We start from the raw sequence: 24,142 nt of genomic DNA, 5'->3' as shown, positions 1-24,142 counted from the left end.
GTGTAGACTCAGGGCCTGGGAATCATTCAGAACTATCCCACAATGTCATGGGACCAGCTTCCTTAGTCCTCTTAAGAGATGATGCTTACCAGTTCCAATTAACTGGTAATCAAAGGGGGCTGCTCCCGCCCCTCAGAGGACCCACTGCAGACGGGTTGCTCTTGTCCAGCGCAGCAACTGTCTCTGAGGAACCTAGGGGTCCCACAAGCAGGGACTTCACCCGTGTCCAGAGCAGCTTCTCTCTCTGGGGAGTCCAGCTTGCTATGGACAAGGGCTGCTCCGGAAGGGGCTGGGAGCTGGCGGCAGACCCAGTGTGACCTAACATTAACTGATAAATAGGAATTTACATCCCTAATGAGAGGTACTGCAACTGCATTTTTTGAAGTTACTACAAATATATTAAGTGCCCTCCATTTCCACAAGCCAGAATGACAATACTGAACTAACCATGGCGATTATGGGGTGGAGAAGACCATGTCACTAACCCTCACCACCACTGCTTGCAAGGTACATTTCCTATGGAGATCAATGGGGATGGGTTATTTGATATGTAAAACTACTGAGAAATGTATATGGCAATGCCTCTATTATGTAAATAATACCTAATAATAATTGCCAAACGAGACCACTTCCCAATCTGCTTATAAAGCACCTGATCCAATTTAAATTTTAAGCTAGGGTTGGGTCCAAAGCCATCTCTTGATATTACCCAAGAAGATCCAGTTAATATTTAGTCACCCTTCAAAAATATAAGGGACCAATCAGTCAAAACCCCATTGCCTGGTAGATCTTTGAAGAAAATTGGAGCCTTCAAATTTACTTCTGACAGCAGTGCTTTCTCTCAGTGGACGTGGGGTCTTTAGCAGAGGTTTCACTTTGTGTGTCAGAATAACACAGAAATGCGTTGTCGCAGCTAGTTCCATTCAAGTCTAGGCAACGTGCAGCCCAAAGACAGAAGAACAAATCCCTTGAAGCTGGAAGTCAAGACATCTCACCTTTCCACAGAGCTCACAAAGGGCATGTTCACTATGACACAACCCTCTCTAGAGAGAGACGATACATCCTGCCTCTCTGGATGCACCAAGTGTTTTCATGTGGCATCTTAACATGTTGTTTAAATCATCAACTGCTTGGATGAGGAAAACTCACAAAAAGTCTGTTCATCCACACCGGAGTGACGTGGTGATTTCACCACCGTACTAACAGATCCAATCTCTATGTGGGCTCTTCTGGAGCATCAGCGAGCCTGGGAAGGTCTCTTGTGGGGAGAGGCCAGGGGTAACTCTATTTCAGTGATTCTCAACCTTGTTGGCCTGTGGACCCCCCTGGCTCAATGTAAACCTTTCTGTGGACCACCAGTTGCTAATGGAAACTCACTGTTAATTACATAATTCCACTGAGCCATTTTTCTAGTGCTGCAGCTAGGGAGAATGGTTTAATTTAAATTATTAAACAGATGAAGCATTTTAACTTCCTCATGTTTATCAAACTTCATTTTAAATAAAGAAAAATATTAATTTATATCCAGTGCAAAAGGTTTCAGTGTTTTCTTTATTTATGGGAGGGCTGGGGAACACTTTTTGAGTCAAGGGCTGTCAATCCACAGAAAAATCAGTTGAGGACCACAGAAGTGAGAAGCAAAAGAACTCCCAAAGCCCCTAGCCCCCACTGAGGGGGCGTCAACTGAGACACCTCACTCCTCTGGTGTTCCAGCCCCAAGGAGCAAGTGAAAGGGACAGGGAGGACTGAGGTTCAGGTCTTTCCATAGGTCAGATTTACTTTTCTGGTGGATTTTATGGAGCCCCCTTAGGTTCTGGGGTGGGGACAAAAATGAGGGGTTTGGAGTGTGTGCAAGGGCTGCCAGAGAGAGGGATAGAGATGGGGTACAGGATTTGGGAAGGAGGTGGGGGGCAGAAGAGGGAGAGGTGGTGAGGTCTGGGTGGCAGGTAGGATGTAGAAGCAGGCTGGGAGTAGGATGTCTGCTTGGGGGAGAGAGCAAGAGCAAGGGAAGGGTGTAGTGTGTGGTTGGGGGTGTGTGTGTGTGTGTGTGCAGAAGCAATGGTGGATGCAGGAGTGGACTGTGGGGAGTGTGTAGAGCGGACTGTGGGTAGGTGTCTGTCCAGGAGGGAGGGTGCAGGAGTGGACTTGGGGCGAGGGGGTAGTGGTTGGACCTCCCTGGTCAGGCTCCGTCCGCACCGGACTGGTCCCGGATGAGGGATTTTTCCAGATAAGGGGAGGTCATTTCAGGCCCCCTGCTACCGCAGATGCGCTCTTTCGGAAGCCCTGTCTTCCTCCTTCCACGAAGAAGGGCTGTTCCGAAAGAGGAGGCTTTTCTGAAATTTGGCCCAGTGTAGACGACCCAAATTTCAGAAAAGCCTCTTGCAAAAAAAAAAAAAAAAACCTATCGGGGAAAAAGGTACGTAAATTGCGTGTAGTCTAGACATAGCCTTAGACTATAAGGTACCACAGGACTCCTCATTGTTCCTGGCCAGCGAGAGCTGTGGGGAGTGGTGGCCCTGCCTATGGTGCTTTCCGCAGCCCCCACTGGCCAAGAATAGTGAACTGTGGCCAATGGGGAAAGCCTCCAGGTGACCAGCGTTCTTCTTTTCTCCTCCCCCCCCAACCTCTCCAGCTGAGGGAAGGGGGGAGTGTCAGCTTGTGGAGCCAACCCACAAAGTTGGCTGAATCCAAGCCACAATGCTCGGGGATCCTCCCCACCCTCCGCAATAGGAAGCCGGCTCTGGCACTCCAACCTCGTGGGGTGAGCGGGTGGGTTGGAGTGACAGTGCAATGGCTCCCCACTGTGCGGAGTAGGGGCTGAGTCCACAGTCCACCTGAAAGATGGTCACGGACCACTAGTGGTTCACAGACTGCACTCTGAGAACCACTGGTTTACATGCAAGTAGAGGGACACTGCCCACTTGAAGTCTAGTGTAGGTTTTAAAAAAATTAAAAGTAGTTCTAGTTACTATACTTCTTTGAGTGTCCTACCTGTCTTTGTGGCTTCACAATCCCATTGCTCCATTAATGTGTTTTCTTTCCTTTATTGCGATGTGAAAGAACCAATACAGTGAGTAGGGGATGCTGACTACACAGAGAAACTGGCTAGATAGACGTTGCTGTCAAACAGGCAGAGTATACAAACAAATAGAGAAATTATGCTTTAATTTCATCTTGGTTATGTAAGATGAGAAGGGGACCTTCAAAGTGCTCCCATTTTTTTTGTTTTACATTTATGGTGCTCCTTTAATATACTTAAGCTGCTCACAGAGGTGACAACATCGTGGTACAAGCTCTGCATCATCCTCCCAAAGTTTTAGCCTAATGGGAATGAAATATAAATTCCAGTTGAATCTTTTCCTGTATTGGTGGGAGTACAGAAACAGAACATCTTGTCAGCCGTACTTCAGTATATTTTTGTGTCTATTTTTGTACTGATTTAGTTCTTTTTATTAGTATCCTTTAATGGTCTATATTGTAATCGTGGTGGCTAGTCTGATTAAGTCACTTTATTTCCGTTAAAACTAAAGGCCTGCAAATGAGGGTGTGGTGTAACTTTTTTCTTTTTTGCTCATATTCTTACGAGTCATGCAGTGAAAGACTGTGTTCAAAGCAACCTTACTGTTTTACGCTGTATGATCTTTGTTGTGCCAGCCCAGCACTCCAAACTTTTATCAATTTTCTTATTCATGCCACTTAGTGGAACTTATCCATTCTTATAGGTTCCTGAAATGAGCCCTTTGTTAATAAACGTCTTGTTCTGGGGGAGAGTCTGGCTTTATCTTTTCAGAGTGATTCACCTTTGGCTTTTTGATCATTGCTCTTCATGGAAAGAAAAGTGGTAAGAGAGAGTCTGGCCTCTCTACTGAAGTTGTTTTGATTGTATCATGGCAGTGAAATTCAGAATGCCATCCATTAAATTTTTTTTCAAGGCGCCTTCATTTTATGGATGTGTGCACATGTCTACAGCCTTGGGCTGCATCTGCAAAAACGAGTGGCAGATATCCATATTGACATCTGCAGATGCGGATAATCATGGATATAAAATATCTGCAGATTTGCAGGGTTCTAGATACAGAATTTGTATCTGCATCCACATCTATAGATGCAGATACCCTGTGGATTTACAAGGCTCTACGCATGTCATTCTAGGGTAGAGGAGGGCAGGTTTGTCTCCTTTAAATTTGCTTGAGGTATGATCTGTGTATCTGCTTACTGTTACTTCTCAGCATGTTAAAAACTTGTCCACTCCCAGAGTTTGTGTTTGGGGTTGGTTTTTTTTTTAAGTACAGTAATTCCTCATTTAATACTATAGATATGTTTCATAAAATGATCGTGTTAAGTGAAAATGTGTTATGCGGGGTCAATTTTCCCATTGAAAATAATGGAAAAAGTGGGGGTTGCATTTCAAGCAGTGATGTCTGTTGGGACCAGGACATAAGATTGGGGGAGAAAGGGGACTGGGTTACAGCAGGGAGGGGAGGTGTTTGGCTCTGGGGAAGGGAAGGGAAGGGGAGGGAGATTGGGTTGGGAGTATGCCCCTGTGATGTGTCTGCAGGGACCTGCACTGCGTCCGGCAAGGGGGGGTCACCAGGGAATGGCGCGGTGAACCCGCTGCTGCCCTGCAGAGAGGTGGGGGAAGCCCCGCGCAGCTGCCGGTGGTGGGCTGGCTGGGAAAACCTAGCTGCCGGCCTGCAAGCGGGGGCGGAGGAGAGGGCGTAAGGTGTCCGGCAAGGGGGAGTCAGTGGGGACCTTCGCAGCGAGCAGCGAACCCTCCGCCGCTTTGCCGGCGGCTGGGCGGGGCTTCCCCCGCCTCCCTGCAATGGGCCAGCTGGGGAAATCATGTTATTCAGTTGTGTAATTCAAAAAATGCCCCCTCCCCCCCCCAAAAAAGTGCTATTGCAAAAATGTGTTAAGCGGGCATATGTTAAATGAGGAATTACTGTAATTGGAAGAGTTTTCTCTCGGGGTGAAATGAGCTGGTTATGGAGAATAAAATCCTGGTTTCTTAGATTTTGCTTCAAGCAATAACTTTCTGATTGTGGACAGCAATGGTTTAGTTCCCAGCATGACGGGTCATGTTTTAAAGTTGGGAACAGGCTTAGCTAAGTTGTTACGGATCGGTTTGGGAGGAGAAGTTATCTGAAAGCTCTTCTGCACTAACACAAATTGCCAATATTGTTACCACCCCTAGCATACCTGTAAAACACCAAACATGCCACACACAGTTGCTTGTCCTTCCTCTGAGCAAAGATAATTACTGTCCTATGAAGTACTCAGTACAGTATCACTGGGGGATTCTTTTGCAGTGATAGTGTAAATTACAGATTCTAATGAAGCAGTAACAATGGTGCGATTACTCCTCCCTATGCAACCTCAAAATGCTCATGCCCACCTTTTGGTGGCACTTTTGACAGCTTGAGCAGTGCCTGTCACCCTGACAGGCCACTTATCTGTCAGCTGCATGACAGGCCCTGAAAGCAGCCAAGGTTGGGTAATTGCAATAATCCACAGGCCCTGCATTGCTAGCAGGAATGCTGTGCGCTAGGTTGGCCTACATTGTGCCCCTATAGTATGGATAGTACTATGTTGTGGCAACTTGCTAAATTGTGGCACCACTGCAAGCTGAAATGAAGCAACTTGTAGTGTAGACAAGACTATAGTGTAGACAGGAGAATATATGAAATACTGATAACAGACCAGCTCCTGGGCTTCCGATTTAAGCCCTGCCCACAGAGGGGGACATGATGCTGTTTTATTAGAAAGATGACGATCAGCAGTTAGACGTTTTCCCCCATAGTGTAGACTTGCTCTTACACTATCTAAGCTACTCAGATTGACTTTGGTGGTGGTGTAATTCAAATTGACGTAGCTTAGTGCTATTTACAACGGGGTCCACTCCGTGCCTCCCCTTACTCTTCTTGGTCCATTGGAGTACTAGAGTCTGCGGGGTTTTAGACAAGGATGTGAAAGTGTAACTGTGTACATGGTTAACCGACGATCCCAGGCTCATCGGCTAACCTTTGCAGTTACATGCAGGCTCCCAGTATGTGCAGGCAGCTAGCTTAAAAGCCAGCTCCCCGCACACGCCATGGGGCGGCCCGTGAGCCTAGGCAGACTAGGTGGTTGCCTAGGGTGCTGCCGGCCCCGGGTGCCTGATGATAATGTCACGGCCATGCAGGCAGGGGCGCCGATTGCACCTTCTGCCAGGGGCACCTTGGGCCGCTCCTGCACACGCCCTCTTCTTTTCTCTCCCCTTCCCCTTCAGCAGTTACATGATTAATTAATTTAACTCATTTTAACATCCCTAGTTTTAGAAACACTACGTTGACCCTCGATAGATTGATTTCCCCAGCATGAGCTCATGGCTAGTGCAGAGAAACCCTAGTCCTCAGTAGGTTATTTAATCATTCCCTGTGTACAACATTAACTCTTGCATGTTTCAAAGAGAACCATTAGGTTTCTTTATTTGATATGGGGTTCGATGACTTAATCTGGGGTGTCCTGCCTGGTGTAGTTGTTCATGTGTTAATTGTGCCTTTTTAAAGAAAAACTGCTCTATTTCCTACACCATTGAGTCACACTGCTGGTGTGTTAAATTTGTATTGAGCAAGATTCTTGCCCTGCTGATCTGAAAACCCTGCTTTCAGTGCTCAATCATACTTTTCTGTCTACAGTCATGGGCTTTGCAGCCTTGTATTTGCATATTGCCTGTAGCTAAGGCTTGTTTTCCTAGCTGGAAGTTAGCGGCTCTCTAGTGCTGAGATTCAATATGTGCTTTAGGCTTTTGTGAGGCTCATTCTTTGTTTTGCCTCTGTGTTTCTTATGCAGGTGCTAAAGGTGACTGGTTGCTTGGATATACTTTAACTGTTTCCTTCCTCTTGTGGCTGCTGCTGTTACTGCAATCTATCTTTGCCTCTCAGAGTAGTAAAGTAGAATGCTAGAGTTTGACTCAAATGACTGGTAGATAGGGCCTTTAGATAGGGAGTTATGAATTGCCCTCCCTAAGGATGCATACTTCATGTGTCTAACGGATCGACTTTAGTCACAGTGCACAATCTGCTCTTACATAAAAAAGGAACCTTTTTTACCTAACGGACTAAATTTTGGGCTCTGCGCTCATACAAAAACATACATATTTGAAGTAGGGACGTGACTGGTTAACCGGCAATCATTACCGGGTGATGCTTACTGGGTACGGTTAATTGGTGGGCTGGAGCGGGCCCTCCTGCCAATCCCTTTTTAATCAGTTACCCAGTTTAACATAATGTTTAACAGGTTAACTGATTATCTAGGTTTTTACAACCCTAACTTGAAATCAGGAGTTTGTGGGAGTGGGATGGGCAGAAGTTGTTAGTTTGTGTTTAATAACATCACCTCTTAAAGCTTTTAAATGCACATCTGCAGTGTGCCATCTTCTATTCACTTTGTTCTGATGATTGACATTTTGAGGTGTGGGGAGAGCATCTGTTTGTATTGATGTGACTTGCAAAGCACCTAGGAATTAAAGTGTCTTGTTTACATTTGTTCAGGAGTTAATTTCTGGTCATCTTAATTAAATGTGTCTTAAATATCACAGACTTCTATGACATGTTTGAACTTGTCTAAACAAGAGGTTCCAGACTTAAAAAAACAAAGCAGAAAACCCAAACAAAGCAAAACACAAGCACTAGCCCACCATCACCTTGCCCAACCATGAAAGCCAGAGGTGTGTACCCTTTGGAATATGCAGAGGTCTTCAAGGGGATACACCAGCTCATCTGGGTACATGCCTGCTTTAACATCAGACTACGTAAAGCACAAGTTGAAGTCAATACAAACTAAAATTTCATACAATGATGTGTTTATACTACTCAACATTTTAGTGTATTATTTAAGTATAATATTTCTATTCCAATCATTATTTGGTAAAAATAATGAATAATTTTTGAATAATAGTGTGCAATGACAGCTTTTGTATTTTTGTCTTGCAAGGAAATAAGTGAGCTGAAACTTGGGGGTACGCGAGACTAATCAGATTCCTGAAAGGGATATAGTAGTCTGGAAAGGTTGAGAGCCACTGCTCTAAGGTAATTTTGATTTGCTTGACTGCTTTTCATATTTCCTCCCTCAACTGCAACCAAAATCTTGGGTTGAACCAGCTTCTGTTGAGCCACACCAGGGGTGGGCAATAATTTTTGGTCGGGGACCACTTCAAAAATATTTGACATGGTCCTGGGCCGCCCCGGAAGGGAAGGTGCGGGGCCAGGATGCTTCTGGGCTATCCCACCCCCAGACCATGATTGGTCCGGGGGTGGGGGAGCCCCTTTTCTCCACCTCTTCCCACCCTGCCAGGGACATGGGTACCTAGTGAGAAGAAGCTTTGCACGTTCCCCCGCCCCTAGGCCCTGATTGGCGTGCAAAGCCTCCTCCCACCCCCAGGCCAATCAGGGCTTGGGGGTGAGGCGGTGCATGACGTCTCCTCCCGCCCTGCGAGGAGCACATGGCGCTTCAAAGCACTGCGTGCTCCTGGCAGGGCGGGAGGAAGCTTTGCTCTCTCCTGCCCCCAAGCCGTAATTGGCCTGGGGGCAGTGGAGCGGCAGGGCCTCGGCGGGCCCGATCTGGCCCATGGAGGCCCTTTTGCCCACCCCTGAGCTACACAGAGCTCTTCTTTAGTTGGTTCAATAAAGGATAGGCATGATACTATCTAGGATGGAAATCTATTATTTATGCTGCATTGGCTTCTGGAAGTTTTCTTTGTGTTCACAGTCCAGATTCTCTTTTGTACTGGAATAGTCAGGTTAATGTCATCTTGTACCTTGTGTAATGCGGTGGTTCACGAACTTTAGTGTTTCTGACTCTTCACCATAGCAAGTGTGATTTCCCCTCCCCCCATTAAAAACACTTTTTAATATTTAACCCTACTGTAAATGCAGGAGGCAAAATGGGTTTTGGGGGTGACTCCCTCACGTAATAATCTCACCACTCCAAAGGGGTCACAATCCCCAGTTTGAGAATCCCTGTGCTGATGGCAGCTGTGAGAACTTCATTAAGGTGAGAAACTAATCCCCGGCAAAATCCTCTACCTTATAAAGAAATTTAATCTCTTGTGGAGAGTAAAGCACCATCTGAGGGCAGTTTCCCAGTGTTAAGAACCAAGTCTGTGGAAGTCAACTAGTTCCTGGGATTCCCTCAATTCCCTGTTTTGGAGCATTGGTGGGGATGTGCCATGGACAGGAACAATACATATTTGTATTCTGTATGTTCACTGTCAGGGAGAGCGTAGTGTATAGGACAGTGATACATACCTGAAAGCTCCAGCTAGATGAATGAAGTGTCAAGAGCAGTAATGTTAATGGAAATGAGCAGCAAAATGTCTCTTAACCCTGAAGTTCTTCTCTTTCATCTCATCAACAGCTATTGGAATTTGGGATTTAAATGTGTTCTCAAACAGTTTTAAGAGATACGGAAAACTGTTCTATCAGTAGATAACATGGTTCCTAAATTAACTAGAATTATTGAGAAGTTTGTCCTTGCTTTGCTTTGTGCATCGCACAGATACCATCTCTTAATATTGGAGCCTTTTATTGGCTTGCTTCATAATGTAAGGATCGTGGTGATGGGTTTTATCAGTTGATAACTATAGTGCCAGTATTTCAGTCGCTACAGTTTTGTCCTGTTACCAGCCTATGCACATGGTCAGTGTCTTCTACCAGCAGATGGCAGCAGAAAACCCCACTAGATAGTCTGTTGTTCTTTGGTGTTTTACCCTGAAGACCATGGGAGTCATTTAGTTATTACTTGAGTTTACTGGCTTTCGTGGCTTGCTTGCCAAACCATTAAAATAGAAAAAAGTTTAAAGGATTCCTTTCTTTGGGTAACATTTAAAATAACCAGGCCTTTGGCTTTAAGAATGGCCCTCTTAGTCCGCTGATGGAAACAATACGTCTGATAAGCAGATTTCATCAGTGAATTAGGGACTATAGATGAAGCTGTGCCAAAAATCGGATGACGTATAATAGTGAGGTCTGGCTTTAAAATGTCTGTTCTGATTTGTACAGTAAGTATCAAACACAGAAGGACCACCCTTTTTGCTTGACTCTAGTAGCCTCCAAAACACATCAGTTATGCATCTCAAACAACTTGTTCTCTTTGCTTAATATCATCATTACACCAAAGGCTTAGCTCCCTTAGAATGTGTTTGGTTTGGATTTTCCTGAAGTAATTCTGGATTTCTAGAACCTGCAATTGAAAAAATCTAACCGAGCACAATTGCAGTTAGGGTCTTGGAACATGATCCAGCCTGAAATTAATTAATTGCTGTGTGGTGTGGGCTTTGAAGAGAGCTCACTGCCATTTCTGTCGTGTTTTCCAGGTCCTGAGGTTGTGATTGCCATGCTCAGGTATTGATGCTCATGTGCACAGCTGTTTAAAATGGCAGAAGGAGGTGGCAACGAAGAGGTAATTCACTTGAACAGTTTCCGAAGCCACGGTGGAAAAGGTAAGTAACTTCATGTACACTTGTGAAGCCCTTACATCTAATGCTAGTGCCTGCAAGTAACTAACTATTGAAAGTTGTGTTTGTTGGAATGCTCCGCTATACCAAATCCCATACTCATTTGATTGACTTTTTGTGAGTTCTGTGGCCATGTCCTGTCCAAGAAGTATCTCAGTTTCTCCTCCTCCTGTTCCCCTTTCTTCAAGATGGTTGTTAAACTTCTGGAAGTTGCTCTTTTCTGAGCAGCTATTTCCACAAGTCTTTGAGGGCCTAGCAGCACAATCCACTCTCCTGGTTCTCCTGGCATGGAGGGTTGCTTTGCATTCATGTTTTAATAGGTCTATAAGTTGGCATTTGAACCTGCACAAGTGGAGTTTAAAATACCAGTGTCTTTGGAGAATTATAGGGGTCTATTCAAAAAGGCCCAGGGATGAATCTGTCTCTTTGAGGGATTTCCCTTCACCCCTGCCCTTGGGTTTTGTCACACCGACAGAAAGCAGAAGACGAGATGTTTGAAGTGCAGACAGTGTGATGTGTAAGCCAAGCAAGTGCATCTGTAGCACTGCATGTTGACAGTTAGGGTGTGTCTAGACTACCTAGTTTTGTTGACAAAAGTGGACTTTTGTCGACAAAACTATACCAGCGTCTACACTACCGCTGAGTTCTGTCGACATAACGTCGACAGAACTCAGCAGTTTTGTCGACGCTGGTATACCTCATTTTACGAGGCATAACACCTTCTGTCGACAGAACTCTGTCGACAGAAGGTGTTATTGCCTGTAACGTTGCGTCCAGACTACGGAGTTCTGTCGATAAAGCAGCTTGCTTTGTCGACAGAACTCAATGTGTCTGGACGCTCTTTGTCGACGGAAGTTTTGTCGACAGTATCTGTCGACAAAACTTCCGTCGACAAAACGCGGTAGTCTAGACGTACCCTTAGTTTCCCAGGGTTCCATTCCCAGCTGTGTCGCTGCAGAGCCTTGCCCATCCCCATCGCCTCCCCATTTCCAATTGCTGCTTCTTAGCCTGCCCAAATATCCCTGCCATGCACATCCCAGCCTCACCCCTTACAGTTTACGGCCATGTTCCTTTTTGGGGGCAATGAGTCTTTTGTATGCCATCCCTTTTGTGTCCCATGGGAGGGGTGAGAGTGTTGTGTTCTGACCAATGCCAGGCTTTTATTTGGCTTTTAGTGTGTCTTATGCCTCTCTCCTCCCCTGTTCCTCTTAACTGGTTGCTTGACCTTGACTTGAGAGGGGAGCCAGACAGCCTTTCAGTTGCTTTGCTTGTATACTGCACACCTACCGTGTATCTTCTGTCCCTTATCTCTTCCCATTGAACTAACAAACCCATCTGGCCAGGTAGAAGCAATACACACCCGTGCCTTTGTCCTTTGTTTACACACATTCATATGAGTAGCAAAAAGTCAAACCCCAAATTCTATTCAGGCTGACAAAGAAGACTGTATACTAACACTGTTGTCTCTAGGCAAGTGATAGGCTGTTTAGCAGTTTTACTTGCAGAAGGTTGAGCCAAAATCTTGAGTATCCGTTCCATGCTTTGCCTCTGAATAAGTGCTGTGTGTCATGTAGAGAACCCATAAATATCTGCATGAAATGTGTGTTCCAGGCTCCAGTAACCACACTCATTCTTATGTTCTTATCCCATTCTTGCAAAGAGCCTTGTAAGATAAGGACACTGCTTCTTGGCAGAATACGCTTTGCTGGAGTAATGGATTTCCCAAAGCCAGTGATCCTTCCTCATTTACTCAGACTCCTTCTAGGTCATTCTGTGCTTTTATAAGGGACTGAATTGCACTTGGATCCCCCTCCCTCCTCCAGAACCTGCTCAAATAATCAATCAAATGAGCATTTAAGATACTGACCCTGCTGGAGCCTCCCATATGCAGTGCCTCCTATCCCATTCTTTCTAGAAATTAGTTTGAAGAAGCCAGGCACTGAAGCTAGAGTATCTGTTAGCCCTTGCAGCAGCCTGTGTGGCTGTACCATTTCCTAAATTGACTCCTGCTGAAATCTGAGATGAGGCTTTGCACAGCACCAAAGAAACATGTGTTCTACGTATGCTTCTTTCGGGCGTTTTGTGTTGTGGTTTGCACGTCCACAGATTTCCATACATGAGTGTGCTGACTGGTGATGGGATGCTCTAAAAATGGCACTAGTGCCTTGTGAGCCCCTTCTCCTTCTCCCCACCCCCCCATGCAAACGTTAGGACTTTTTTTTTTTTTTAATTAAAGATTCAAATTGTAGGACCTAAATATTTGAGCTGATGTGAACCTCTAGCAGATAGATAACATTATCTGCCTTACTGCAGGCTGGATAGACAGGAGAGATGAAGGACTTATCACCATATCGGACTCCTCAGATGAAGAATTGCCTTTGTTGCTAGACACACCAGTTCAGCAGCGGCAGGAGGAAGATGACGACGATGTAGTCATCCTCGTGGAGGTGATTTTGTTTTTCATATATTGTACATGTCACTGCATTTGCTGCTTCTTTAAACAATCTGTAGTGTAGGTAAATAACATGCTTCTTCAGTGCTCACAGTGACCACTGTGGTAGCATATTCAGCAGGGACCTCTGAGTATAGCGCTAGCTGATGACTGCATTGGCAACCTTTTTGGATTTCAGGTTCTCCGTCTTATGTGGATAAAGTGAGGTTAACAAAGCCATGCTAGTTAAGACCGTGGTGGAGCCATAAAAGATTACAGCTCCCAGCATATGATGACTCTTTCATAATCCAAAAAAGGTGGAGCACCGTAAACTGGTATGTGTAGTCTCTTAGGGATGTTCCATATCTAAAATGAGGGTGATCATGAACTTCACTTGACTTATGGGCGTGTGTCGGCCACTTCTGCAGTCCAGGGCATGAAATTCTTGCCTGTCCCCTGACGTAAGCTTCTGTACTTGTACTTAGGGAAGTGGGGATATATTTGAGTATTGAGCCATCAATCCCTTAAACACATGGCATGTCCCAGTGATCAAAGCTGAGCGTTAGAAACCAGAACGTCCTGACCCATTAATACCTGAGGGGAGCCTCCCATATGTAGTAAATTGACTGTATTTCCAGCCTTATTGGGAGTGAAACTGTGTAGGACAAGTGTGCAATGACTGTTTGCTTGATTCCTTTCATGTTAATGACTAAAGCTAGTGCCATATGGTCTGAAATTTAACCATTTCTGTATATTAAACCAGTGGCCTGCTTTAATGCCTATATATTATACTTTGGGTGCATATGACTACTGCTCTTGAACTGTCAGTTTTGGGCTAATTGCACCTCTAACACTTTCTTCTCCCCTCCACATGCACTGCTTTGCGTCGTGGGCCATCACCTCTTTCTTGAGGTGGAAAGAAGCATTTCTCTCACTCTGATTGGGCGTGGGGTACAGTCCCCTTTGTGATAACCATGATCAACTTAGCAGGTGTGATCTAGACACAGTTTCTGTAGTTCTAGCCCTGCTGGGGCAATGGTAATTCGTGACCAAAGTATGTATTTTTTATAACCACGTTTAGAGAAACATTTTAAAACAGTAAATCAGCCTAAATATAATGCTCCCCTCCTCCCCATTACCACCCCCTGGATCTGGACAGACCCAATTCCTTAGATTCTTTCATAGAACTTCTCTTTTCCGACAGCCTGGCTCTCTAGACAGCTCCTGACAAATGCCCTTACCTCTTCAGGAATTGACTTTTAAACTGATGGCATCCCTTCAATCTGGAAGGCAGGCCCCAGCATTACCACCAGGTTTATACAGTGAAACTCCATTAGTCCGGCATCCAATGCTCCGGGACTCCTGATGGTCCGGCACCATTAGGAACCCGGAAGTGCTGGGGCAGCCGGACAGGCTTCCCCCATTCAGCTGCTGCTGAAACTGACCAGCAGCTGAATCGGGGAAGCCAGGAGCAGAGCAGCTGGGGTGCTGCTGGGTTGGTCTCGTAGCGCTGCCCCTCAGGGCTGCGGGACCAACCCGGCAGCACCCTAGCTGCTCTTCAGGACGCCTGGGGCAGAGCAGCTGGAGTGCTGCCGGGTTGGTCCCACAGCGCCAAAGGACGGCGCTGCGGGACCAACCCGGCAGGACCCCAGCTGCTCTGCCCCAGGGGTCCCCGATTCAGCCGCTGCTGAAACAGATCAGGGGTTGATTCCAGGAAGCACCGGGCAGAGCAGTTCTACCCCGGGCTTCCTGGAATCAGCCACTGATCTGTTTCAGCAGCGGCTGAATCGGGGACCCCTGGGGCAGAGCAGCTGGGGTCCTGCCGGGTTGGTCCCGCAGCGCCGTCCTTTGCGCTGTGGGACCAACCCGGCAGCACTCCAGCTGCTCTGCCCCAGGCGTCCCCAAGAGCAGCTGGGGTGCTGCCGGGTTGGTCCCGCAGCCCCGAGGGGCAGCGCCACGGGACCAACCGGGCAGTACCCCAGCTGCTCTGTCCCAGGCATCCCCAAGAGCAGCTGGAGTGCTGCTGGGTTGGTGCTGTAGCACCGCCCCTCGGCGCTGCGGGACCAACCCGGCAGCACCCCAGCTGCTCTATTGCAGGCATCCCCGATTCAGCTGCTGCTGAAACTGACCAGCAGCGGCTGAATCAGGGACGCCTGGGGCAAAGCCGGACTATGGTAAGGGGGGGGCTATGAGGGATCTGGGGTGGCATCCCCTCCCACCTCACTCCAGACCCCTCATAGCCCACCCTTCTGATAGTCTGGCGTATCTGATAATCCGGCATCCCCTGAGTCCTAAAGGTGCCGGATTATTGGAAGTTTACTGTAGTTGGAGACAAGATACTGCATTTATGAAGTTAACAGCTGTGCCCCATTGTCTTTCTAGTGTGTGCCTAGGTGTTCTGATCTGTGAAGGCATTGTTTTGCTTCCCTCGTTTGTTCTTCCCACAGCTCCACTACAAGTTAGGTCAGTTCATTTACATGGGAAAGCCTTACAGTGTAGAATACAAAACTTCTCCTTGCTGCTGACCTCGTCTCACATAGTGTTAATGCAATTTTATAATTGCTTACCAGCTCCACTTCTGCCACATCACCTTCCGAACAGTTTCTCTCTGGTTTCTTGTAGATGGATATCCTTGTTTGGGGAAGAGGGTGTCAATACAGAAATATCTCTGAGGTTCCCCTCAGCACTGCTGCTGGGGGAAGGTGAAGTCCAAGAGCATTGTCACTGAATTCTCCTGTCTAAGCAGTGCCAGGGTTTAGTACAGTATAGGGACACAGAGTGCCTGGTGTACTACAAAAAGAATCCATGCTTTCTTCATGTCAGAGGGGACAACTAATTTGTAAATGGATCTCTTGAGATGATTGTGTATTTAGTGTCTCGTGGTATGTTTTAACATAAGTGTAATACTTGAAGACAATGTAAGCATTAGAGTTTTATGGTTAACTAAAATAGCTTTGTGGCCAAACTTTTTAACCTTGTTGAACTCTAACATGGATCTGGAGATCTGGATTTTAAATGAATGTTCTCAATATGCTTTTTTTATCTGGTGCATAAGACGTTCTCCGTATTGGATCCCTTGTCCTATTGCTTGCTAAACATCTTACTTCCTCTGCCCCAGACCAAAATTTTAGTTGACTGCATAGGTCATCTAGAGCAGGGTGGGCAAAATATAGCCCATGGGCTTGATCCATCCACCAAACCACTGGATCTGGCTTACTTTTGTCCCATGGCCTAGTGGTAACGTTGGGTAGGCTCCCTGGCTTCTGTGCCCCTGAACACCACTCAAAGCAGCTAGCTGGGAGGGCCATGTGTTCTTAGTACAATGTGCGCGCCTTCGGGGGGGGGGCCTTCACTCGCTGCCCCCCCCCCCCCCCCAGTGCAATCTTGCAGCTTGCATTGGCTGGAAACTGGCCAGTGTAAGGTGCCTGGGCCATGCTTGCAGCGCAGGCAGTGCACGAAGGCCCCTTCCCCCCCCATCAAGAGGCATATGGTGCACAGAGAGCACGTGGTCTCTACAGCCCACTGCTTTCAGCGGCAACACAGCAGGCAGGGAGCTTGCATGAGGGTCCCACTAGGCAGCTGGATGGGAGCTAGCTAAGGTAAGTGCTTCTGGGCCAGAGCCTGACCTGGCACCCCATTGTCTACCTCCCTCCAACACTGCCCCCCAAGTACACTCCTGCCCCAGATCACAACCCATATCTTCTGCAACCATATCCCCTCCCAAACCCTGCACCCCCCACTCCTGCTCTACACCACAATCCATACCTCTGCATCCCCTCCTGCACCCTATTCCCTTCTCCGTGTTCCCTTCTGCCCCCAACCTCCTCCATTCATATAAATGGACGAGTGCAGCATTTGAGCACTTAACCAAATTCTTGGCATGACTCCCCCCCCCCCCCCCCCAATCAAAAATTATTACCCACCCCTGATTTAGACAGGACCACTTCATGACATGTGCTAAAAGGGAGAACTCCCACTATTCAGTTTTTGTTTCTTTTCAGGCCTCAAAACAGCAGATTCTGCGTCCCAATGTCATCAGATCCGCTGCTCAGTGGCCAGGAATGAACCAGCTGGGAGAAGTATCTAAAGATGACGTTGTGGCACTGAAGAGCTTACATCGGAAGGAGGATGTTTGGCCTTGTGTGGTGTGCCAGAGACCCCATTGTAACCGCAGAGGGGAGAGCAATGCAGGGGCAGGCAGAGACAAGAATGGAAACCATGCCTCTCCACTGCCTGGACCCTCTGAACACTGTAGGCATAGAGGTGAAAGAGGGGGTGATTCAGAGCCTGGACCAAGTGTGGTTCAAGCAATAAAGAGAAACCCAAGACCCACAGGTGAAAGGGAAATAATCAACCTGGAGGAACCTGGCTTCCTACCTAAATGGGAGGAAAAGCTGGAAGTACAGAACCAGGAGGTTGAAGACTTGGAGCAAGAGCTCATACAAAACCTCAGAGGAGCAGCTGCTGCAGCAACAGCAGCAAGTGGACGGGCCACCAGAGACAACAGTCGTTTGGATCATCCTTATTTCCAGCCTGTAGACAATGAGCCACATATAGTAGCAAACTGCTGTGCTCCACAGCAAGGGCAGCCTGAAGCAGAGCTGGGCTCTTTGCTAAGGGCATACCGGGAGGAGAACCCTGGGCCAGCCTTTCCCAGACCGGAGCCACAACAGGATGGGATTCCCGGCCCTGCTTCTCCTCAACCAGCTCATCCACCTGAGGAAATAAGAAGCCAGTGGGCAGCAATAGACAATGAACAGCCAGGCCCAGCTTTCCCTGCACAGGGATCACATGAGCCTGGCTCTGGTAACATTCCAGAGCAAGGAGCTGCTGGACAGGATAAAGACCTCACAGCACTACTCATCAAAGAAACGGTATGTAGTCTGTGTGCTGTCTTCACTGAGGAAGTCACTGCAGTTGCTTGCCTACTCTGCATTGATAGCTTTTAAAAACAATTGGGCTACGTCTAGACTGGCATGATTTTCCGGAAATGCTTTTAACGGAAAAGTTTTCTGTTAAAAGCATTTTCGGAAAAGAGCATCTAGATTGGCAGGACACTTTTGCGGAAAAGCGTCCGTGACCAATCTAGACGCGCTTTTCCGCAAAAAAGCCCCGATCGCCATTTTCGCGATTGGGGCTTTTTTGCGGAAAACAAATCTCTGCTGTCTACACTGGCCCTTTTGCGCAAAAGTTTTTTGGAAAAAGACTTTTGCCCGAACAGGAGCGGCATAGTATTTCCGCAAAAACACTGACCATCTTACATGAGATCGTCAGTGCTTTTGCAGAAATTCAAGCGGCTAGTGTAGACAGCTGGCAAGTTTTTTCCGGAAAAGCGACCGCTTTACCGGAAAAAATTACTAGTCTAGACACAGCCTTGGAGTTTTGGACAGAACGTGTCCCTATACAACTCTTCATGAGTTGAAAACACGGCTTCCATTTAGTTCAGTTGCAACTCTGAGTGCCTGTTACTTTGGCAAATCAGACCACAGTGTCTTAAGTTGGGCACTTAAAAAATGAAGAACCTACAATTAATAATTAGTGGCCACCTGTAAAAAGCTAGACAAAAGTCATTTAAACTGACTATCTCACAGGAACTCAGGCATGGGTTAGGGATGTCAGTGAGTAGCTGACTAGATGATTAATCTTGTTAACTACTTGCATTCCCTCTCCCTTGCTGCCTCTGTATCAGAGGTAGCAATGTGGGTGTGGTGGGAAATAAGCTTAAAAGCTGGTTTCCCCAGCACCAGCTCCGCAGTGCTGCCTCCCCACACCACTACGCTGCTGCCTCTGTCAATCAGCGGGGAGGAGGAGGGGGGGGCCACAATGGAGGCTGCCACGAAGCAGCCTGTGGGAAGAGGCTGCTTCACAGTAGCAGCCCCTGTCCTCGGGGGGGGGGTCCAAGCTCCCCGCGGACAGAGGCTCCTCCACATACTGTGGAGCAGTCTCTGTCCATGGGGAGCTTGGACCCCCATAGACAGGGGCTGCTGCCACCCCACACTGATGCCTCTGTATCAGAGGCAGCAGTGCGGGATGGCAGGCAGCCAGTCTGTAAGGGGAGCTGGATTTTAAACTGGCTCCCCTGCCACCCTGCACTGCTGCTTCTGATACAGAGGCAGCAGCAAGGGGTAGCAGGGGGCTCCCTAGGAGAGAGGCTGGGAGCAGCACTGGCTGCTGGCTCCACCCCAGGATTATTGAATAGTCATATGACTGCTGAGATTTGATGCGGTTACACGACTATTCAGATACTCAATATCTAACATTGCTAGCAGAGATGTAAGAATGGCATTCAGTTCTCTGGGATAGCACTTAGCTGTCTTTACCTTAAGACCCTCCTTTGTCTTCCTGTGATCTGCCTCGTTCGCTACACAGTCTGACTTTGGCAACATATGAATCATGGATCTTACGGATGTGTCTCCTTCACTACATAGACCTGATTCAACATCAGAGCAGTTTCATTCTGTGCACTGAATAAAGCAGGACTCCTGTAGAAATGTGTGATTTGAAATTATAATGTATAAGGTTACCCATGCAACCTTAATTCTAATATTTCCTTATTTCTGGATGCTTGAGTGTGCAACTTCAGTATGGTTCTCATTAATTTAAAAATGGGTAGATCTTTGGCACCGAGACTAACACATATATAGAATCATGAGCTTTTGTGGGTAAAGCCCACTTCATCAGATGAGTTGGAGTTGGAAATAACATAGTCCAAGGTGTGTATATATAGCAGCAAAAGCAGTTACCTGTCAAATTTAGGACCCCTGTTACTGAAGCTAATTAAGTGGGCTGGATGTGTCCCATTCATAGCTTTTGAAGTGAAAATGTGAATGTTAAAGGCAGGGAAAATTGGCTTTGTAATGCATTAACTAGTTAATATCTTTATTCAAGCTCAGGTTTACAATGTCAAATTTGTAAATGAATTCCAGTTCAACAGTGTGTTTCTGTAATTGGGTAGTAAAATTCCTTTGTGGAAGAATGGCTACTTTTAAATCCATAATTGTGTCCTGTAGGGAAACATTTTAACCTACCTGGTTTATGTGTTACCGTTCCTGATGTCTGATTTGTGTCCATTTATCCTTTGTTGCTGGGTTCCGCCAATATGCATGGCAGATGGGGCATTTCTGGCTCGACAGCATATATTACATGAGAGGATGTGCAGTTGTATGAGCCCTGATGTGTAATGGCTTATGTGGTTAGGTCCTTAGATATGTGAACAGAGTTGGCAGTGGGATTTGTTGTAGGGATGTTAAATATCGGTTAATTGAGTAGTTGAGTAACCTCATGAATTCTTATTGGTTAGTTGACTATCCTATAGTCCCCAGGGGGTGGGGCTGGCAGCCAGTGCGCTCCAGCCCCACTCCAGAGGAGCCGTCAGCTACTCCATGCTGTTGCCTCTATGTCATCTGGTACGAGCCAGAACTGAGCCGACTTGCCTGCCGCCTAGCTCCTAATACGCTTTCAATGCAGAGCCGCAGCACGGGTAGGTCCTGGATGGTCGCAAGCCAGGACTGAGCCAGGCTGCTGACCAGCCTGCTAACAAGTGTACTGGAGGGGGGAGGGAGGGAAAATGCATGTAGTCTATAGCATTAATGTATAAGCTTTTACTTATCGGTTAATCGACTACACTATTACATCCCTAGTTCGTTATAGGGGTAGATGATGACTTAGTGGTGGTCTGTTCTGCGTGTTGGGACTATCTTGAAGAGGCAGATACCTGGGTACTTGTCTGGCTCTGTCAATTTGTTTTTTTTTCCCACTTCCCCAAGTGGGTATTTTAAGTTTTAAGAATGCCTGATAGAGATCCTGTAGGTGTTTGTCTCTGTGGGACTGGAGCAAATCCAATTATATCTTAGGGCCTGGCTGTAAACAATTGATTGTGTGATGTGTCCTGGATGGAAGCTAGAGGCATGTAGGTAAGAATAACAATCAGTAGGTTTCTGGTATAAGGTGGTGGAGTTGTGTCCATCATTTAATTGTAGTTGTAGTGTCAAAAGTGGCGCTCTTGTGTGGACTGGTCCAGGCTGAGATTGATGGTGTGGTGGAAGTTGTTGAAATTCCTGTGGAATTCAAGGATCTCGTTCCCGTGGGTCCATATGATGAAGATGTTGTCAATGTAGTGCAAGTAGAGTAAGAGTGCTAGATGGCGAGAGCTTAGGAAACGTTGTTTGAGGTCCGCCATAAAGATGTTGGCATATTGTGGGGCCATGTGGATGCCCATAGCTGATTTGAAGATATAATTTGTCCCCAAATTAGAAATAGTTGTGGGTGAGGACAAAGTCACACAGCTCAGTCATCAGTGACTGTGTCCTCGCGCACCTTTGTAGAGGACTTCAGTTTCCAGTATAACAAACCTTTTTTTCTTTTCCCATCCCAGGAAGCGAGATTCCCAGATGTGAAGAGAGAGTATGTTGAGGAATTAATTCGCATCAAGAACTGCTATGACCTAAATGTGTAAGTACAGAGCTGAGAGCCAAAGCTTCTCACATAGCAGCAAATTGGTTAATGGAACTATTACATTATGAAATCACAAACAATTTGGCTACAGTCACAGATTCATTGTCCACTGGCTCTAATCATGCTGCTTCAGCATATGCTGGGGAGGATGTCTGCATTGTACTGAGAATGTCTAGAAGCATAGATACTTCCTTAATCCTAAAGGCCCTCTGCATCTGGCATTGTCTCTGCTTGGCAAAACCAGATGCCATTTCTGTCTAGCTAACCTCTGCCCTTGGTAACTTGAAAAATCCTCTGCCTCCAGCGTTTCTATTCATTGAAATCTTTGTCGCAGCTACAGTTGTTTCATTATTCACAAACTTCTAGCATAATGCCAGTAGGTGTCTATGTAGGGATAATGCTCAGTTGACTTTTTTGTAAAGCATTGCTCAAAGGAGACAGAATTATTCCAGAATGTCTAGAACACTCTTGCTACATTAGAAATACTCCTTCAGATACAAGTAGAGCTTAAAATAATACTTTTCTGGGTTTTCGGCAAAATTGAGTGGCATGTTGGTCCCGTGCATCTTCGCACTTTTGGAATGTTCATAGTTTCACAGTCTTAAAGTTCTTGGGTCAGGAGCTATTGTGTTCTGCAAGCTCTCTTTCTAGTACATTATTCAGCCTGCTTTTAAATCTTCTGGCACAGAAGTTTCAATTCCTTCCCTTGGGAGATATTCCGCAGGCTTCAGGATCTCACATGTAGGGGAAAATAATCTTCCTAAATTTTCAAGCTAATTTTCCCTTAAATGCATTCCCCTACTTCTCAATAGACATTTAGATAGCTTATTTCCATCCTCCATGTTTATAGCCTTATGATGTTTTACTTGGTTTCTCTTCCCCCGCCTCCCCCTGCTGGTTTCAGCAGGTTTGTTGATGGACTTGACTTTACTTTTCCTGTCTAATTTGAAAAAAAATAGTCTCCTGCTTGTTCCTACTCTCCAGCTTGTGACTAACTGGGCGTGTACTCCTTATAAAGCTGGCACTGTATTCAGGACACACACCCCAAGCTAGGATGTGGTTTTCCTTAATACTGCAGTGGCATGCTCCTTTACATTTTTCCCTGACTGTCGTGTATAGAAAACAAAGCTAATAAATGTCATGGGTTGCTAGTGTTAACTTCATAAATACCAGCTGCTGATGGTAGCCTAGAAGTCGAGCAAAATTTTGACAAGGAATACCAGTCTCAGGATTATTAATTACTTGCCAGTTGTGTTGGAAACTCCTAAAAAAAGTTTGTGTTTTAAATACTGTGTTTGAGATCTCTTGATCACCCTAGAATCAAAATGCCATTGAGCACTGACTAAAGAATAATGTACGTAATTAACATGGAACTACTCTCTTCCTCATTTTCTTGCTGAAATCTGGACACTCAGGCAGTTGTGGAGTTTAATGTCTTGATACATGCAGAACTGGGTAAATTACAGGATTTTGAAATGAGGAAGTGGCTCCGAGTGTTTTGCCTCCTCAGCAATGGGGTCAGTAGTGTAGAGCCATTATGTCCTGAAGACACCATTTTGTAGTCTAATACATGTTATAGCCAATTAGATGGTGTCAAGGCTCCTTCCCCACTCTGGCATGATAAATGCAGAAGTGGGGCCCCGCAAAAGTATCCCAAAACCTTATCTTTCCAGGCTTTGGTAAAAAACTTCCACCCCAAAATCTTAACCTAGATTTTGGGGATAAAAACTCTGTTGCCACCACCCAAGTAATGATAAGAAAATCAGGGGAGAGATCACTTGGGAAATCTCACCCCTAAGGTACAAACCAGGACACACAAATTAACCAATACCGGGTTAAGAAAAGAAAAGAGAGAGAACTTTTATTATCACCACAATATTCCTGTTGCAAGCATAATGACTAGATGGTAGAGTAGCAAAGTAATATACTCAGGGAGAATTCTACCATGGGCCCAGACTTAGTTGCAAAAGAGAGAAAAACCCATTTTAAATGCACGGACATCAGATTCCATTTCCCAAACCATAAAACAATAAAACCTAACAGATTTTAGTGAATTCTTTTCTTGGAGGGAGACATTCTGTCTGACTCCCTCAGTAGCTGGAGAGAAAACTGCCCCAGAGACAAAGGAGGGAGAAACCAAAAATTCCTTTGTCCCAGTTTGAAATTCCTACCTGCATTCCTATTGGCCAACTCCACGTGGCTTAGATCTGGTTAACCACTTACTCTTCAATCTGCTGGCTAATCCTCATGATCATGACAGATGGTGAAGCAAAAATTGAAGAGTAGCTTTAGTTTTCACAGTTGTCACCTGAAAGTAGTTTTTGTCTTACTAAATGGGGAAATTCATTGAACAATATCAGGATGCATGAGTGTACAGGTTATATAGAATCCTACATAGGACAATCAGCAACAAATCTAGGATATTCAATACCTAATGGTCATAGAATTCCTAGTCTGTTACGTCAGCTGTTTGTGCTTTAAAATCTCTCCATTAGAGGCAAGAGTTTGGGACTTAGGTTTCCCTGGTAGATACCACTAATGAATGGGAAACTGAGACATTAATGTGTTAAAGCATGCTTTCCCCATTATCCTGCAAGGGTTCAGTAGAACTAACCTTGCAAGTTTTGCCTCTAGGACCCTATTGATCTAGGACAGAGGCAGGCAGGATATGGACCGCAGGCTGGATCCAGCGTGTCAGGGCCTCCTGCTGGGAACCTCAGACACAGAGCAGCCAACTGTTTCAGAGTTAGTCCTACACCACT

At 46.1% G+C, this 24,142-nt stretch overlaps 1 protein-coding gene across 5 annotated transcripts in view; it reads left to right on the top strand.

Moving 5' to 3' along the window:
• Positions 1-24,142, top strand: part of RNF216 (ring finger protein 216) — a 146,346-nt gene that overhangs the window by 15,558 nt on the left and 106,646 nt on the right. For 2 of the 5 annotated variants that reach the window (XM_075899671.2, XM_075899672.2), the window contains 5 exons: positions 7,975-8,069; positions 10,355-10,480; positions 12,809-12,942; positions 16,928-17,800; positions 21,301-21,377. In XM_075899671.2, coding sequence (XP_075755786.2) covers positions 10,414-10,480; positions 12,809-12,942; positions 16,928-17,800; positions 21,301-21,377 — 1,151 coding nt within the window. In that variant the 5' untranslated portion in view covers positions 7,975-8,069; positions 10,355-10,413. Of the gene's footprint in view, positions 1-7,974; positions 8,070-10,354; positions 10,481-12,808; positions 12,943-13,126; positions 13,262-16,927; positions 17,801-21,300; positions 21,378-24,142 lie in introns of those variants that run through there. The other 3 variants (XM_075899673.2, XM_075899674.2, XM_075899675.2) reach the window with 2 other exon arrangements.

The sequence above is a fragment of the Pelodiscus sinensis genome, chromosome 15 (genome assembly GCF_052426305.1).
Source record: "Pelodiscus sinensis isolate ZL-2025 chromosome 15, ASM5242630v1, whole genome shotgun sequence".
NCBI lineage: Eukaryota > Metazoa > Chordata > Testudines > Trionychidae > Pelodiscus > Pelodiscus sinensis.
This window is presented reverse-complemented; position numbering and strand designations above follow the sequence as displayed.